The sequence below is a fragment of the Lycorma delicatula genome, chromosome 1 (assembly GCF_047948215.1).
Source record: "Lycorma delicatula isolate Av1 chromosome 1, ASM4794821v1, whole genome shotgun sequence".
Lineage (NCBI taxonomy): Eukaryota > Metazoa > Arthropoda > Insecta > Hemiptera > Fulgoridae > Lycorma > Lycorma delicatula.
In genome coordinates, this window is record NC_134455.1 from 328234535 (window position 1) to 328254695 (window position 20161).

The following is a 20161-nucleotide window of genomic DNA, read 5'->3' on the forward strand; positions in this document are numbered from 1 at the left end:
CCAGGATTACTAGGCTCAAAAGCTTAGTCTCTCACGGTCAGAACCAGTAAATAAATTTCACGATGGTTCATACGGATAGGAACGCAAATTAACAAATCCGCCCATAAATAAAACTTAAAATTTATAACCGATGAAATCCGCCCGATAATAAAAAGATACAGCAGCAAGGGACATTGTCCAGGCTCTGCGATCTGTAGGGAGAAATATTGAAACTCCCACCATTCTTGTGTTACATTCCGTTCCAAAGGCTAAAAAAGACACACAGAAGTTCAAACATAAAGATGACATTGTCATTCTTTTTTGGCATCAGAAGCATTGGTCAATGTGAGTTTCTACCTGCAGGGCAGACAGTCAACCTTCAATACTACCCAGAAGTTGTTAGATGTCATTAAATGTGAGGAAGAAGAGACAATTTGTGATTCCTTCACTATGACGAGATACCAGCCCATGTATTGCTGCCAATTTGTGCATTTTACATAAAAACTTTGCCTAGTGTCATCTCTCCCTCATTCACCCAACCTAGCACCTGCTAACTTTTTTTTAATTTCTAAAACAAATATTGCTATTAAAAGTTCAGATATCTGAGACAATAGATTACATAAAATAAAATTTTCAGAACCCCCTGAAAGTTATTTCAAAAAGTGCATGTCAGAGCTGCTTCTTAAAGTTGTAGGAATGTTGAGAAACATACGTAAAACAGGAAGGAGAGTACTTTGGATTACTTGAAAAAGCTGTAAATATTCAATAAAACCTTCTTTTTTTTTAGAAAGTCAGGTTATTTTTTGAACAGTTTCATATTTTTCATAAATGTAATTAATTATTTTGTATATTTGACATGATATTCTTTTTAGATTAATGAGACTTAAATTGACACCATATATACAAGTAGATTATGACATAAATGCTTAGGTTTAAAAACAGAAGTTAACACATAAATTCTGAAAAACCTTTTTTAAATAAAGACAATATTGTAAAACCAAAAATGATCAATTTATTTTCATTAATTTTAGGTAGACAAAATCACCATCTGATTGTAAGATTAAAAAAAAACCAAATTAATTGAATAAATTTTATTATGAATAAAAATAGAAGTATCTCAGAATAGCCATATTTGGAACATGTGTTATTACATACATAATTGATTACAAAAATAATGGAAGATTATTTATGAAAAAAATAAGAGATTTTATATAATTATGAAATAAATGGACTAGATTTTTAGCAAAGAAAAAAACTGTTAAGTTACCTCACTGGTGACAATCCAGTCACCAAATGTAGATAAGCCTTGCTTTTGAATTTTACTGTAGAGATAAGAGAGTATGATTGTGACCTGAAAAATTTGTTTGGTCTACATATGCTACCGAAAAGGGGTGCTAGAGGTGCTACCCAAAAGTTCGGGGAATTTGAATTTCGCGCATGAACCATTGCTGGTACGATCTCTGCCACTAGATGTGGCTAACAGTACTCTTTGTGAATCAGTGTTCCAACAGCTGTGATGGTGAGAGGCTGCATTGTTGACTTTTGTGCGGTTGTGTAGTATTGTGTTTTACTGCTTCGGCGATGTTCTAAATGGCAGATTTTAAAGAGCAAAGAACCTGCATCAAATTTTGCTTCATGCTTAAAAACACTGGTGCAGAAACCCATCGCATGCTTATGGAAACATTTGGTGACAATGCTATGAGTAAAAGTAAAACTTTTTTGTGGTACAAACGATTCAAAGATGGACGAATGACAGTCGATAATGATGAGCGTTCAGGAAGACCATCAACAAGTGCAACACTGGAAAACATCGTGAAAGTGCGAGAGGCTATTGTTGCAGATCATAGACAAACAATCCATGATATTTGTGCAATCGTACAAATGTCATATGGGTCCGTGCAACGCATCTTGTCGGACAATTTGAACATAAGACACATTGCTGCAAAATTCATACTGAGACTGTTGAACAGTGACCAGAAACAAAATCGCGTAACTGTCTGTAGTGAATTGAAAAAATTCATCAAGAAATCACCCTAACTTCATCTCCAACATCATAACCGGTGATGAGACACAGTTGTACGGGTATGACCCTGAACTAAGCAGCTGTTGTCGCAGTGGAAGTTGCCAAGTTCACTGTGGCCAAAAAAAGCATGCCAAGTTCGCAGCAACGTGAAGTCCATGATGATTGTTTTTTTCGACATCAAAGGCATTATCCATAAGGAATTTTTTTCCTCTTGGTCAAACTGTCAATGGCATGTTCTGTTGTGAAATTTTGAACCGGTTACGTGAAAGCATTAGGCGCAAACGTTCAGATCTGTGGGGTAACAACAGCTGGGTTCTGCACCATGACAACGTGCCCGTGCACACATCGCTAGCCGTTCGGAATTTCTTGGCTTCCAAAAAGATGGTAGTGATTCCCTACCCACCCTATTTGCCTGACCTTGCCACATGTGACTTTTTTCTCTTTCCGAAAATAAAATTTCAATTGAAAGGCCGTCGTTTTAACACAATTGAGGAGATTTAGGAAGAAACGCAGAATGTGCTTCGAACACTTACACCTGCAGACTACCAGGGATACATGGAATCATGGGAAAAACACTGGGATCACTGTATCAATGCCCAAGGGGAATACTTTGAAGGAGACAGTGGAAATTATAAGTTATATTAAGCTATTTTATTTTTATGGTAAAATTCCCCGAACATTTGGGCAGTACCTTGTATAATATGACCTGAAATAATGATATAATGTTAAAAATCATTAATTGTTATTTGGTACTCTAATTAAAGAAAAACTTAAATAAGTTAATAAAATAAAAACTTAGTTAATAACATAAAAAGTATTTATATTGTTTGTAATTAATTATTTTTGTGATTTAACAGTTCCTGGATTGCAGTATCAAAATGTAAAGGCCAGAGAAATTAACAAAATTACACCACACCTTATATTCATGTACATAATTTTATGAAAGTGTAAGCTACACTCAAATTAATTAATAAAGAGATGAATAACAAACAGTAGATTATACTTATACAATTACTAGATATTCACAAGTTACATATACACTTAATATTCTCACAAGTCTTGTCTCTGCCACCCACTCATTTCACCCCACCATTCTCTGATTTCTCTCTATATTTAACTGATTATAGGATTTACTTGAATCAGGAAGCCCCATGATAAGGCCAATGATGGGTTGATTGACCAAGTATCATCTAATTTTTTAATTTAGGTATCATCTAAGTAATCATTAGGTTATCATCATTATTATTCCCAACTACTCACTATTTATTTCAGAATAAGTATTTATCAGTGTTTCTAGAGATTTATTATTTCTTGAAGGAATGCTGTTGGGTGGAGGAGCCCACAAACTAAGTACATTTCATTTGAGGAAAAATCCTTTATGAATGAACTCTTACTGAATTTGGGAAGATATTGTGCCAAGTAGTTGCCCAAGACCTGTCCAAATACTATGTGATTACACTCAATCTTTAAAAGGAATTAGAATACCAGAAGAGGAATTTTATGTTTGTGTGAGGGATGGACCACTCAAACTGGCATTTGTTTTCAACCACCTTACTCTGAGGAAGTTAGTCATACTTTATTTCAGTTAGGAAACTGACATTATTGTCCTACAAGCTTTGTTGAACTGTACGTTTCTTAATCAAGTTACTGTCAGTTATCTTTACTTATTACTGTACTGTAAAAGTCAACCTAGTCAGTAGGTCAGTTGCTACCAAGCATGTGATTGTAGTATCACTAAACAGTTATTACAGTTGTTCTATGATTTGATGTTGCAGGATACTGGTTCAAATTCAATTACAGGTATAATTACACCTGCAGAATTTTTAGCTGAATTGGAATGACCATCTTGCTAGATGTTTTGATCATTGGTTCAATTATTAGTTCTATCCATTTCTGGGAGTGGACAAGAACAATAGTCAGACTGTAACCCCACTTGCTGTTAATACAATCTTAAAAGTAAATAAACTAATTATAGAATCAGTAACAGGTTAATAATTATCTGTGGCCAATAAGATATATTGCTCCATAAGATTTTTTTAATTTCGTAAAATATAGATTGACCAATTTTACTTATTAACCCTTTGCACTCTTTTGTCGAATACCATTTGACATCATAATTTACTGGGACTGCTCCTTTGTCGAGTATAACTCAACAATCAAATTTACACATAGCACTCCTTTGTTGAATATGGCTCAACATTTTTAAACTAACCGTGGCTATGCACAGAGATTCAAAATGAAACAACATCTGTTTGTAAACATAATATTGATAGAATCAAAAATAGATTGTTTTATACTTAATTACATTCTCAATGTGAGGTCATGTATTCCATGAATCAGCATGGCATCTACCAGTCGTTCTAGTAGTTTTTTAACTGATTCTGATATTGAAAACTCATTTTCAATATCAGAATGATAATAGTGATGAATGTACCAGTTTTTAAGATCCTGATTATAATTCTAAAGAAAGTGATAAAGAAAATGCCATTTTTTACATTTATAGTGAAAGGGAAAGTAATGATAATGAGTAGATGAACCCCAATTTAGGCCTATTCCTAACATTCCAGAAACCTGGGTTTACACCCAGAAAATGGTTTCCAAAAATATCACACTGAAAAAATTATTGTAATTGATATGTAAGCCCTATTTTTTTATTAAATGAAGGTTTTTGAAAAAAAAATTAAATATTTTTAATGTAAGCAATTTTACCATATACATAATGTAACCAGTCATAAATTTAATTAATAGCTGATAGGGAACCAAGTGATCAAAAAATTGTAGACCCAATGGCACTACTTGATTTCATAATAAGGAGGGTAAAGGGTTAAAATTATCAAATTTGGTTTGATGGTGTAGCTTGTACATTAGGTGGGACCTGTTCTCCCTAATGATTACTATCCAATTAAATATTTTAGTTAAGCTGTTTTTTATTTAAGACTGGATTCAATTTATGAACTTTTATATTCTATGGAATGCTGTACAAGTCTATGCCAGTGATCAAAGGTGTGATTGTTTGAAAACTTAGTACACCTGCGCGCACGCATGCGAGTAGATGAAGGTAAAGTAAGAGCACCTTATATTGATTGAGCCTAACAACAGTTTCCTTAATTGAAAAAAATCAGAAAAGATTTGTTATAAAATTCACTATATTCTAAATAAAGCAAATGAAAAATGAGAATGGACCTGATAAAAAAAGAACAATCCTACTTTTCAAAATAAACAAACACAAGTATAAATGATAGAATATGCAAGTACTAATTATACTAATGTCTATTTTTTTTGTTTTTAATTTTGTTCTAGGAGTGTTATCTGCTGGTTGTTCAGCTACATGGAGTATATTAAATTGGAAAAAACACAATCATAGCAGGTACTTATTTATGTGTCTTGTATGGGGCCTTTTAACATTGTTGTTAGAAGTATCAGATTTTCCTCCTATTGCTTGGACATTTGATGCGCATGCATTGTGGCATCTGTCTACCGTACCAGTTCCATACTTATTTTGGAGGTAAAGTATTCTAAAACTACTTTAAGATTCTTTATTAAAGGTATATTCCTAGTTCAGCTGGAAATAGCCTAGATATGTTTTGAATTTCAAAACTTAGAAAAATAGTTTGATTAAATGATACTAATGTATACTAGAAACTTATAAGATCAAAAATTTGATGCATAATGTAGTTTCTAGCTGAAAATATGAGTTCTCAAATTAAATTTTATTTTCAAAATGGTTATTGTGTATATAAACAATATTGATTAATGAAATATCTCCTTATTTTCACACTGATATGACAATGCTGGACACAAAGCTTTTAAAATATGTCTGAAAATTTCATTCTCTTTCATCGCTATACACTTAATAGTATATGTGTTCCTGATGACGAAATTAGTTTGTGTTGTGACTCAGAGATCCACTTGATATTCTTAACTCTTCCTTGGTTGTCTTATTTCTTTTATATATCCAGAGATAAGTTGGTCTACCTTCTTGGCATCATAATGTAATTGTCACTCAGTTGTAAGGATATCAATGAACTTAATACCAGAAATAACAAGGACCACCTCTCTCTCGAGTCCTATAGGCACCAATTACAGACAACAATAGGAGACGCTGGGCTCTCAACAAAGTATCCTTATAACATTTGTACCTCATTTGATAAGCCCAGACAGGTGCAGCATACAACATTACAGCTTTGCATACACCCTTATATAGAACATGCACGGTTCTGAAATTAAGTCTCCAATTGGGGTGAACTGATCTCTGAACACTGAAAAAAGCATTAAAAACCTTTTTGGCAGCATATTGAATGTGCTCCTTTAATCAAAGATTTTCATCAAGGATAACACCTAGATTCTTCTGTACAAGGAAATATCTAATTCGATCTCCTGCCATTGATACACAAGGTCATTGTATAACAGCCAGTCTGCCCTTGAGCAACATCATCATTGTTTTCTCTGGGCTGAACACCATCTTATGTTGCAAACTTCACAACTGGAGTATCTTGCTAGCCTGGGCTGCCTTAAATTTGATCTCATTCCTCAAATTTCCTTTAACCGGCAAAAGCCTATCTTCCGGACACAGCATCCACTGGGTAACCTCAACAACTGCATGAAAGAACTTCAACAACTTAGAGCAGAGGTCCTAAAATACTACCCTGCAGACAACCTTTAGGTAGCATCTTTCCTACTTCTGAGATGCTGTCTCGAAGAACAATATCTTGATTGCTGACATAATTATATAACACATTTAGCTCATTCTGTGTACAATCATGTTTCTGCAGCTGAAATAGGGCAGAGGGGTATCACAAATGTTTAAAAGCCCCTAATATGTACAAAGAGATACCTAAGACATACTCAGATTCGCTAGAAGAAATAATGCTCATAACCTTCAGAATAACATTTTCCATACTCCTGCCTGGATGAAAACCATACTGATTACCATCAACAGTTTTGTAGAATTTAACCTATCAGTAATACAAAGATACAAGACCTCAAAAACCTTTCCAATAACTGGTAGGAGCATTAAAGGCTTATTAGAGAAGCTCACAGTGGAGTGCTTATCACCAACTTTAAATAACATCTTTCTTTCAACAAACAGGGAAATAGCCAGCAGAGTCTCCTGTTAGAAATTCTAGTTAAAGTACCAACTTAAATTCCAACAGAATGGACAAGGAGCTCCACCATGATTCCATCAAAACCAGGGGCCTTTATTCCTATCAGAACTGCAAATTTCCTGACATACTTCTGCCTCTGTAATTTTCACAGATAAAATATGGGAGCAAAATCAAGAATTGCCAATGGATATCCCATTAATTGCTGAAATATATCAAAATAAATCTTGGAAAATACTATTGCACGTAAACAGAAACATAACTAGTTCAGCAAATAACATTAACAGTTTAGTTCAAATAATCTTTAACATCAAATCTCATATTCTTTTCAGGATTTTTTTTGTTTTCTTTTATCATAAAATTGAAAAAAATTGTGTATTGTAGATATAATGTTTTCTTGTATCCTTTCTTGGATGAATTATTTATACTGAATTGAAGATGAGTATGTAATTTATTTTCTGCTATAATTGGTCATCATTGAAGACATAGATTATTCAACACTGTCTTTTCTGTGACGAGTTGAATCCATTTAGTTAAAGATGAATATTACAGAATGAATGAACAAATTATAAACATTAATATCTAACTGTCATATCCAGTCAAAGGAGAGTTCATCCCATACTTTAACAAACGTGTCTGGAGTAATGGAAGAGAGCTGCTTCAATCCTATGTTTCAAATCGGGTAGATCAGTAGGTAGGGAGGTGAATACACAAGATCCTTTATAAGACCCCAAAGGAAAAAAATAATATGGGGTCAGATCAGGTAAACTTTTAGGCCACCACAAATGAGCTCTATCATCAGATCTGTGAATATCAAATGAAATGTTGACTCATCACTAAACACAGTATGATCAACTAAATGATCTTCATGCTGCAACATTTAAATTGCAAAGTCACCATACACAGCCTAGTCTGTAGGCTTCAAAGTCTGTAATGGCTGTAAAGAGTATGAATGAATTTGTCAGTATTTCCTTAAAAAAACATTCCACTTTGTCTTCCTCACCATTGCTAGTTAGTGGATTCCTAACAAAGTTTTTAGAAATATACAGGAAAGCTCCTTGACACAGGACTTTTAACTTTTACTTCAGGTAGCCTTGGTCATCCTAAGAATCAATCTACGACCATCCATGCAAATGAAACTGTCTCTTTTGCCTTTTGATTCTAGCCTTAAATCAACACTCTACATCTCATTTGAGATATTATAACAAATTAAATCCCCAGTATTCTTTTTTTGTACACCTGTAATGTAGATAGTTACTTAAAATTCACATTAGTATCTCTTTAATATTAAAAAAAAAAAAAACTATCTTTGAAAGAATAAATGCTAATTCACTTTGTACCACCCCCAAAAATATCCCATACAAGTACATCCCTATAATTTTGGTGATTAATACCAATAAAGATCTACATTCTGATAGAGTCTATAACTCATCATAAAATGTTACACGTTAATTTACAACTAAGTTGCATGTCTTCTGCTCCTCATTTCACCCAAGCTATAATCCAATTACTATATTTTATTTTTTACTGTTGCAGAGTAAACTTTTAATTAATTTTTACTTTACCTACTGTTGTAGAATATAATGCAGCGAAAATATTGCTTTGTCAAAAATGACCCATCCCAAGATATATTTGTTTTCTGACCAGGCAATCATGAAACGTCAAGATTTGATAAAAATTACTTTACAAAAATGTGCACAGACATACACATGTGTGTGTGTGTAAATATATGTATGTACGTATGTTGGCCTTTATTTCACTTAAAATTTCTGGAAAGAACAGGTTAATATAGAAATTTTTAATTTAGTAGGATGATTTTTTTATATATGGGATATACTTTTTTTTTAATCTTTCAAATGGATAAGGAGTTATAGGATGTCATATCTCAATAAAAATATTCAATTTTTATTGTATTTTTTATACTAACAATATTTGCAACCTTTTTTTTTTTTTTAAAAACCATGCCTTCCCTCAATATTTCAATATACCAGTTTCAATCATTACAAATTTTACTAAAAATTGTGTTTAATAATTAATTCTCTGCATAGTAATTATATATTCTTATGTATATCAGCCAGTGTATACTATTTATGGATGGTTAAGTCAAATTTTAATGAATTTTCAAAAAGAATGGGAGGCAATGAACTATAGTTACATTTCATGCCTTTAAACTATACTAAAGAAAACTCTTGAAGTTTGATTGGATGGCTTCTATACAGTAGTGTGTGTAATTAAGGCAAGTCAGTTTTTTCATTAAATGTTCATTTCACTAGGAGTGGCTGCCTGAAACTATTTTTTACTGTTTAGAGCTGCTATGGAAGGTTACTTTAACTAGTAACTATTTTCATTTTTGTTCAACTACAGTTGCTTTGTTTGAATTTCTATATGGAGGAGGCATATATCTGGTCATTTAGTTACTGTTTGTGTTTATACAAATGGATATTACTCCCAAGATAAAAGAAAAAATTGTTGCTCTTAATGAGTATGCTTCTATGATTATGGGAGACATTGCTGCTGAAAGTTGGAAAATCTAGTATCCAGAATAATTAATGAACAATGATTTACGAATATTTTCTCCATAATGAAAAGACAAGTATGGGCAAAAATGTAAAACAGTTCCTAGGATGGATAAAACTCTACTGTAGATAGAACATTTTATCTTCAGAAGTCAGTATCTTTAGAGAGATAGCTTTACACCATTAGCATCAGTTTAGCTGCTGATGCAAATGTTTTACATTTTATCCTGGTAGGCAAACTCGGATGTGTACATTTATTACTTTAACATTTGAATTCCGGCTCAAAATGATAAATCTAAGTTTCATCATAACTTAGTTTGATCTAAAAATCACTCCCTTTTGCAGCTGTCTGTGATTTTGAGTCAACAGCCCCTGAACCCACTTGAACATATTTTGCAGTATCTCAGCTTGTCATCAATAATGAAATGGACAGTGCGAATACTCACACTACAAATTTCTGCAATTTCCCATTTTTTAATGGATCTGCTTTGTGAAAAACATCATTAATGTAATTTTACAAAGCAACAGGCAAAACTAATATCAATCCATTGCTACAATGGAAATGGGTGAACTTGTTCTGCCCGGTTTAAACTTCTCAATCTATTTATCAAAATTTGGGTATTTAACTCAGTTTTTACATTATGAGTGAATTTACACATTCCGAAAATAAAATCTTATCACAGCATGCTGTTCTATCACAGTACACGTTTCAAGTGAAGCCAACATTTTAAAATAAAACAAAAGAGGTTATACGAGAGTCATTCAATAATTAAACAGATAAATATCTGTACAGAAAAAATGGTTTTTTAAATAAATACGATTTTTTGTCTACTTTTCCATGATTCCCCACCAACTTCTCTGCACTTATCCCATCTTTTTATGAGTCTTTTATCCCCTCAGCGAAGAATTCTTTATCTTGATCTTGAAGCTAATTTTGTACTTTTTTCTTTACCTCTTCGTTCTTGTTGAACTTGATGCCACGCAAAGTTTCTTTTATCGAATCAAAAAATCCGATGGGGTAATATCAGGGCTGTATGGAGGATGATGAAGGAGCTCCCAATCCACTTTGCCAATAGTTTCCAGCATCAGTTGTGCCATATAAGGTTGAGTGTTGTCTTGAAGAAGAAGCACACCTTTCCTCTGCCATCCTGGACATATCCTATTCAACACAGGCTTGACCTCAATCATGGCTGAGCAGTAAAGGCTGTTGATAGTGTGTTGCTCCTCCAAATAATCAATCCAAATTATCAGATATTTATCCAAATAATCAGACATGGGCACTCCAAAAATGGTTAACCAGCCATTGGTTGTGTTTTGAATTTCTTACAGACAGATGATTCAGGGTGTTTCCTTTGCATGCTTTGACACTTAGACTCCAGCTGAAAGTGATATATGCAAGTTTCATCACAGGTTAAAATCCTGTCCAAAAATGCATCACCTTCATTATTGAAGCAGTTTTTGAGTTTGGTGCAAATTCTAAATCTCTCGGCTTTGTGAAGAATGATAAGCACTCTGGGAACCCACCTTGCACAAGTCTTACGGTAGTTCAGTTTGTTTTGAATGATGAAATGAATTGTGCCAACACTTACTCAACATTTTTCAGCAATTTGTTCAACTATAAGTCGTTTATCTTCTTGGATAAGTGAATCAGTACAAGAATCTAACGCCGAGGTTGACACTCTTACTGGATGCCCAGAGCAATGCTCATCGGTCACACTTTGGCGGCCACTTTTAAACTTTTCCACCCATATGTAAAAACTCACATGGTTCATGTAACTACTGCCATATTGTTTGTTCATCCAAGAGAATATTTCTGACGTTTGTACACTTTCCGAAAATAAAAATCGAATCACAGAATGATGTTGTTCAAAAGTACTTTCTTCAAGCAGACATGCTATAGTAACTAAAACTTTAGAGGTTATGTCTACGTAAATATTAATCAAACAGCTGACTAACACTCTTTGCAAGGTAGTCAACTAACACACAAAAGTTTCAATTACCTGCATTAAGCGTTCCTTCACTAAAAATATGTTTGTCTGTTTAATTATTGAATGTCCCTCGTAATAATGAATTCCTTTCAAACAACTGATTTTTCTGTCAGGGATGCTAACTTGAATATCATACAGTTACAGTTTATTCTATTGAATAGGTTTTTTTTGTTATTTGTCTGTTTAATTATTGAATAACTGTCATTTCTAAATATCATACGTAAATGTTTTATGTTTCAGACAAACATTTCTAAATAAATTATTTTTTCCTGCCATAAATATTAATTACTTGTAAGAGCAGAATATGTAAAGTAACATTATTGCCCTCTTTGCTCCATTTTGGGAAAGATGATCGTGCTCTGATCCCAGAAAGTAAAATTATGAAAGGGGCATGTTTTCTTCTATAATTTTTAAACAAACATTCAGCAATTAAAACATAAAAGTTAGTATTTTATAAACTTTTTCAGCTTTAAGATAGGTTAGATATATATTTATTTTCCAATAAATATTTATATTCTTAAAAAAGCAACCAATCTTTTGAAATAATTTTCTTAAATTTAATAAATTTCACAGTTTTTAATTTTACACTATTCATCTTTGAGATATCAGGAAAATAGTAAACTAAACAAAATTATTAGCTTTTATTTATTATTGATATTTTTCTCTGAAAAAGTATTTTACCTGATATCATAAACAAAAAAAAGTATGATTCTGTGCTTAGAATTTTTACAATAGGCTTAAATAGCTGCATATATGGGTAATGTACATACATTCAATGTTAGTAAACAAATAAATCAACATAATTTACGCCCATATATTGCTGGATTTTAAAGTTATTAGAAATTTTCTGTTTTTTAATCATTATTTTAAAATAAACTTTTATACAGAGGATGTTCAAAAAGTAATAATAAAAATGCTCCACAAAAAAAAAATTATTCAGTCTTCCAAATCTACATACTCTTTTTCAAAGTAACCCTTCTTAGTTTTAATACACTTTTCCCACCGTGTATCTGGCATTCCAACGTGAATGCCAGACCATCTTTTTTGAGCTCTGCAGTACACCTCCATAGCTTTGATGACTTTGTGATTGGTCTTCAATATCTGTTCCCTGAGCAGAAACTTGACTTCAGGGGATAGCCAGAAGTCGCAAATGGCCAAATCTGAACTGTACATTGGGTGAGGTACAGTTGTAATGCCATGAGCGTTCAAGAAATCAACTACAGTGTGACCGATGTGGGGCCATGCATTGTTTTGATGCAGTAAAATTTTGTTAATATTCTTGTGTGGCTGTATTTTCTTAAAATGGTGCAACATTGTGATCAAAACTGATTTGTAATAATCTGCTGTGACCGTCTGGCCTTGAGGGACAGCATGTTGGTGGCTCTTGGAGGTGGCGACTGTGTGGTTTTCCATTGAGAACTTAATTGTTTCAGTTCCAGATAGTAGTGATACATCCAAAATTCATCTACGGTTATGATTTGATTCATTTCTTTGCTTGCTTCCCCACCAAACTGCGATAACACAGAGACACGATGTTGCATTTGTTCTGGTGCGAGCAGGCATGGCACCCATCTATATATTGTTGCATGGCCAAATCATCGTAAAAAATCTAAAATTAGCTGCCAGCTGAAATATTTAGACATACAGAGAGCTCAGCTCCTTAATGGTAATTCATCATTCTTTGCGGATGATAGTGGCAGCTGTATTCTTTACAACCTCAGTGCGAGACGTTGAAGGGCAATGGTCGCGCAGCTTGCTGGCAATGCTCTCTCTACCCTCCTCAAACGCTTTATATCACTTGTAGAAGGTCACCTGGTCCATGACATCTTCACCAAACACCGTAATTAATAATCCATATGCGTCTTTTCGGTTCTTCCTGAGTTTCACGTTGTAACGTGAAATTTTTTGTGATGTAACAGTTTTTTGTTATGTTGTAACGTGACATTTCACATCACATACATCCACTCACTGCACCAATCGACTAGAAACTGATCATTATAGATGTCTAAAAGAATGGGCTACACGATGGTGTATTACCACCCTTTGCAATACATTTTCCCTATTATCATTACTTTTATCATTCTCTATTATCATTACTTTTTGAACAGCCCTCATACAACAAATATTCCTTGTTAATGAAACTTTCATTACATCTCAGATGTTTGTTTCAAGTGCTCTGTTTGGAATAAACGCATAAAAAAGTGACATCTTAAAGCAAATTAAATGCCAAAATGCTGTAGTAATTTTAACACATTTGTTTTAAATATTGTTAATATTATTATGTATGTAATCTGTGTAACTTTCTCTTAAAAAGCTATCAAAAGCCAAATTAACTTTTTCATTGAGATGTATTCTAAACAAATGATTAATGCGGAGAGAATAAAGAATTGCAATGATTTTTTTATATTGGTTTTTAGGTCAGATACAGTAATTGTGAAAGAAATATTTTCTTATTTGTTTGTTTTTGAAAAACATACATATGTTTTTCAGAAACCTTTTGAGAATATTGACTACAATTTTTAAAAAACAGTATTAACTTTATTAAAAACATGGTTTTTATAAGCTTTGTTTTTCAATAAATCATTTAAAATTTAGTGATTATAATTAGACATTTTGAAAATTGGTGGAACTACAAAATGTCATTTCTTATTAATTTCTTAACGTGTCTTAAAAAAAAACTGTATTAAATGAAATTCTCAAGAAGCTGCCATGTTATCTTTAATGAATTATTTACTTATTTTTTTAGAGATATTTGTAAAAAACATGTTTTCAAAATGTCTACTCGTTGATTCCTGAAAGTTAAAAAATAAATAAATATGGCAATTTTCATCTCTTCACCACTTCTTTCCTTTATCTTTTCTATTTTTAATAGTCTATAACCCAGGTTATGATAAGATGCAGTTTTTTCTGCTTATATCATGTTACTAGACTCTCAAGTCAGGGGGCTCTTCCTCCTGGACCCCTGCTATTTCATTATCCTCATGCTTGTGAGAATAACACTGGTAAATAACAATTAAAGTCTATTCAATTTATTAAAACTATCAGTATATTGTAATAATCTTCATAGCAATAGTTTGGTCAGCACAAGACTCGAAACTGAGTGATTTGAAGTATGTTAATTTTGGAATAGATGACCTCCATCTTAAAAATATTAGTTATAGCTGGTTACCAATCCTTCGCATGGGTAAAAAACTATTTTACGCAGTTCTTAGCATTACCCAACACCCTGAGAAGGTAATTTCAAAGTTTGTTTCTCATTTTTTATTTATTTAAGGTTTTTTTGTAGAACAGTTTGTAAACAGCTAATATAAAGAATGTACCTGTATAGAAAATTCCTGGGGTATTCTCTTCATAGTGTATGTATACAGATTACTTTCACAGGAGACTGAACAAGCCACATACAATTGCCCATGTGAGAAGCGTTGACTTTCTAAGTGGAAACAAGGCACGTTCTTGAAGGTCTGCCTTTGTGATGTAATTATTGTCATTGAAAAAGCAGCTTTATGTGTAAACTGAAGGAGCTTGAAATTGAAGGGTAAATCTAAAGGAATGTACGCTGTACACCATTTAAAATTACTTTTCTTCATAACCAAATGAGATATTGAAAAAGAGAACTCTTTTTTTTGTAGAAAATTTAATTTCAATTACTATAGGTGGTCCCCGAATTTGATTTGACCAACAGTTTGGCCATAGTAAAGTTGGATGTTGGCGAGGAACATGATCCGGTTGATACTGCAAGTCATATGAGAATAGTGTTTGATGAATAAAATAGAGTTGAGAGTTGATATCATGATTGAATTATTTTATCAAATGTGTTAAAAATTGGATAAATATTAAATGAAATATTCTAATCATCATATCTGTTAAACAATAAAAATCTACCTGGACAATATTTTCAGTCTTTTGAAAACACAATGTTCAACCATCATTTATTTTTAAGGTACAGATAAAATTCATTAGATCTTATATGTTATCTGTCTTCAAGCACTCAGTATCATGATAATATGGAGATGGTTGCAAACTTCTAGTCATTTACATTTATTAAAAAAAAAAAAATTTGCCTAGATATATTTACTAAAATATTCTTGTCAAATTTTATTCATAGATTTAACATTTACTGCATATTGTAAGTAATATCTTTTTACTTCTAATAAATAAAATTATTTATATTCATGTTATACCTAATGAAACTAGCTGCAGAGCGATGAATGATTATAGAGAGGGATAATATTCTGCATTGTGGGCAAATGCAGATAATTCTTATTTATTATTTGATCCAAATCAAAAATAAATTATTTGAATCCAGTCAATGAAAAATGAAACAGATTTTAATGGTTTGTAATATGAACACGTTACAAATATTTTCAAATGTTTACTTAAGTAAAATCTAAATAAAAATATTGACCCTTTTTTGTAAGGAGAAAGAATTTATAAACTCATTCACTAATATATTAACATGTAAGACATGATTTCATAGTAAATTTACATTTCTAACAACAAGCAATTTTAAGAATTTATGTCGGTATGCTATGGAAATATAGTGAAGAAAGAATTAATTTCTAACAGTGTAAATAGTATTGTAGCTGTTACACACAATACTATTTTTAATGCAAGAAAATTTATTTTTCAATCTGAGTGCTGAAAAATTTTTAAAAGATTAGAATTAAAAACTTAACACTAAAGTTATACTGTTAATATGGCATTTGTTCTGCCTTTGTGCCACAAATTGAGTTGTATCTAATAGAAATGAAATCTTAAATTGTGGACAAAATCTGAAAAAAAAAACAGTTTTATTAACACAAAAGAACTTTTATTGGCCACCTTTTCAGACCCACATCCTACAGGATCTCAGCTTATCACAGTACATTTAATTCTCATAAATAGCCAGTCATAAATAGAAAGCATGATTATTACCACTCCATGAAACTTTTCCAGGTTTTCTGAGCTTCAATAGGGTTCTTCCTTGACTAATTTTGTGATAGGCATGTTCAAAAAAATGTTCTCTCTTTTGTGTGACAATGTAGGACTACAATATCCGTGGTCTAACATGAAGCGATCTGGTGCAATTGCTAATCACTTTATTTTTACTTGAGTGCTAATAATGCAATTTTATTAGCTCAACACAGTTGTCTCCTTTATTAGACATGAGTGTAAATATTTTCTGTTAGTATTAAGAAAATTGCTTGGAAAGTGTCTTTCATTAAAGCCTTTTTACTTTGCATTCGGGATGACTAGTTTCCTAAGAAATAGAAGAAATTCATAAGAAACAGAAATTCCAAAAAACCTCCAGATTGTGGATTTGAGAAACTGCATAAAGATCTTAATCAGTGTAAAAGGTTTTTAATTTTTTTTCTAGTTTTGTTATTGAAGATTGCAAGTATCTGAGAAAGGCATACATAAAGGAGAGATGACCCGTACTGAACCGTCTGTTTAAAAGATTGGTCCGACGGCCTAGGCACAATTTACCATTTCGTTATATCAGATTATTAAGTTGTCAGAGTGAAACCAGATAGCTATTAAGGGCTTGTAGGACTTGCAGAGCATGATATAATCTGAATGACTTTGTGTAAGTTAATTGCGCTAGCATTTTGTTTTAGACTGTGATAATTGTATATAAAATAATTACATTTTTATTATTTTTTTCAAAATTTGTGTTGTTTTTATTATAACTTTTATTATGTAAATAATTATTTATGATATGACAATATGAAAGTATACACTGTAAAAAGTTTTAATTCAGTAATCTGAATGTTGAGTATTTTCAGGAAACCGTATTTATTTTTTTACCAGAAAAAAAAATTATGTAATATCAGTTTTCTGGTATTACATAATTTTTTTTGTTGAAATTACTAATCAGATCTTTGTTGTGTGTATTTGAATGATAATATTTTATGAAGGTAGTTTATCTACTGAAATTCTTGAGTGTACAGTTCATATGAAAAATTAATTTATAAAATTTCTCTTGGCTTTATTAGTACTTTATATAATTGTGTTATCATCCCATATTATTTATTCATATTACTCAATAATTTAACTGAAACATGAAACAAAAAATATTTTATAAAACTCAGTTTGTTTTTGTATATATCACAAAACATAGACTGCTTCAAAATGACAAAATAAGATACAAGCAAGGAAATTTTTCAGCATGTAGTTTGGGAGATCTATAAGATTAAAACCTGTAAGATTAGGCAGTACTTACCTGTAAGAGTAGAATAAGATTTGCTATAACTTAATTTTTAAGAAACTGATGGATGACCTACCTGGTCCACATACCTTCAAACTGAGAGCAACCCTGGTAATGAGTTCAAAATGAGGTTTTTTATAAATTTGTTAATAATGATTTTATAGAAAAATTTTATAGACCTTTTTAAAGATAATAAAATTATACTAGTCAACAATGATTTTGTTACGATATTTGTTGAATCATGTATTTTTGGGTGCTGATTTTCATTATGAAGTCAAAAGTGTAGCTACTTTTCCTACCAATTTGTGATTTTATTTTTCTCTGTAAAGTCAGTGTATGTACTACATTAATGTGTGTATAAAGTGTTTTAACATTTTGTAATATATGTTTCTTAGTGTATTGCAGTAAATGTTTTAATAAAAATGCCACACAGTTGCATTAATCATCTAGACAGTTTCTGCCTCATTTGTGGTGAGGTAACATTAAAGTTTCAGAGGAGATATTTAACTCCACTGTTAAAAAAATCATATAAACTGTATTTCGGATGTAAAGTAGGTGAACAGGACAGGTCCTGGGCTCCTCATATTTGCTGCAGTTCATGTGTAACACTGTTAACTGATTGGTTGAATGAGGTCTTGTCACATGACATTTATTGTTTCATTAGTTTGGAGAGAACCTAAGAATCACTTCAAGACTACTGTTTCTCTAATATCAGGGATAACAGCTGAGACTAGACATACTGTTAAATATCCTGATTTTCTCTCTGCTATAAGACCATTGCCTCGCAGTCCATATTTTGCCATCAAAAAGCATGGGAATTATATGAAGGTGAAGTTGTTGATGTAGGTTGCGCAGATTTATCAGATAATGAACAAGGGAGAGACCCAGACCTTGTAGAAAATACAAATACTGAACCACAATAATTAATCAGTTAGAATTAAATGATCTCGTTCATGTTCTAAGTTTAGCCAAGAATCAAGCAGAAATTCTCGCATCATGGATGGATCTTTTACAAAATTAAATTAAGTGTTTTCCATGACAGGCATTGTGAATTTGGCATTTCTTCCAGTATGAAGACTTAGTGTACTGAAATGATAAAGGAATCTTTACTAGAAGCTTTGAGACATATGCACCTTCCTGATGAATGGCGTCTTTTATAGACTTGTGAAAATGTAGTTTGAAAGTAGTTCTTCTCCATGTTAGAAATAACATAAAATCAATTCCTTTAACTTGTGCAGTTCATTTGAAGGAATCATATGAAACTTTTGTTGGGTATGATTCAGTATGAGTAACATTTGCAGACGCCTGAAAGTGATAGCACCATTATTTGGTTTACAACTTGGATATACTAAATTTTCTTGGTTCTTGTGTGAGTGGGTCAGCAGATGTAGGAAGAACCATTATGTTAAAAAATAGAAGCATTGACTGTAGGAGAGAAGAATGTTGTAAATCCAGCACTAGTAAAACCTTCCCACCGAGCTGGTCTAGTGGTTAACTCGTCATCACAATCAGCTGATTTTGAAATCAAGAGTTCTGAGATTCAAATCCTTGTAAAGGCAGTTACTTTTATACAGATTTGAATACTAGATCATAGATACCAATGTTCTTTGGTGGTTCGGTTTCAATTAACCGCACATCTCAGGAATGGTTGATCCGAAACTGTTCAAGACTACACTTCATTTACATTCATACATAACATCCATTCAATCTCTGAAGTAATACTTTATGGTGGTTCCGATGGCTAAACAGAAAAAGAAAAGCACTAGTAAAACCTGAAAGCCTTTACCTCTCGCCACTACGTATTAAGCTAGGTTTAATGAAAATGTTTGTTAAATCAATTTATTGCAATGGGACTTGATTTCACTTTAAAAAAAAACAAGTTCCCTAATATAAGTGTGGTATGATAAAGGAAGGTATATTTGTTGGACCACAAATAGAAAACTAATGACTGATATTGAATTTGAAGATGATTTGATTGACTGTGAGATTGCTGTGTGGAAATTTTTTAAAAAGGTTGTAAATAACTTCCTTGGAAATCATTGGCAGATAACTACAAAGAACTTATAACTAAATTTATTAAACATTATAAAGCACTTGGATGTAATATGTCACTAAAGATCCACCTCTTAGATTCTCATGTGGATTTTTACCCTATCAGTTTTGGAGCTGTGAGTGACAAAAATGCAGAATGCTTTCACCAGGAAATATCCATCATGAAAACATGCCACCAGGGTAAATGGAACCCAAGAATGCTGGTTGACTATTCCTGCAATCTCAAGACTGATATATCTACACGAGAAAATCGAAAAGAAGCAGATTTTAGGCATATAGAAATTGCATGTATAATATTGTTATGTTGCCGTAAA

The 20161-nt window shown here is 32.2% G+C and overlaps 1 protein-coding gene across 3 annotated transcripts in view; it reads left to right on the top strand.

Moving 5' to 3' along the window:
• PGAP3 (Per1-like protein PGAP3) overlaps positions 1 to 17319 on the top strand; it is a 60991-nt gene extending 43672 nt beyond the window's left edge. Inside the window, exons 6-8 of one of the 3 annotated variants that reach the window (XR_012758809.1) lie at positions 5303 to 5507; positions 11849 to 12050; positions 16965 to 17319. Coding sequence is in view for 2 of the 3 variants with exons in the window: in XM_075382113.1 (XP_075238228.1) it covers positions 5303 to 5507; positions 16965 to 17019 (260 nt within the window). In the remaining variant the exon portion in view is untranslated. The remainder of the gene's footprint in view (positions 1 to 5302; positions 5508 to 11848; positions 12051 to 16964) is intronic. The other 2 variants (XM_075382113.1, XM_075382114.1) reach the window with 2 other exon arrangements.
• The last annotated feature ends 2842 nt before the right edge of the window (positions 17320 to 20161 follow it).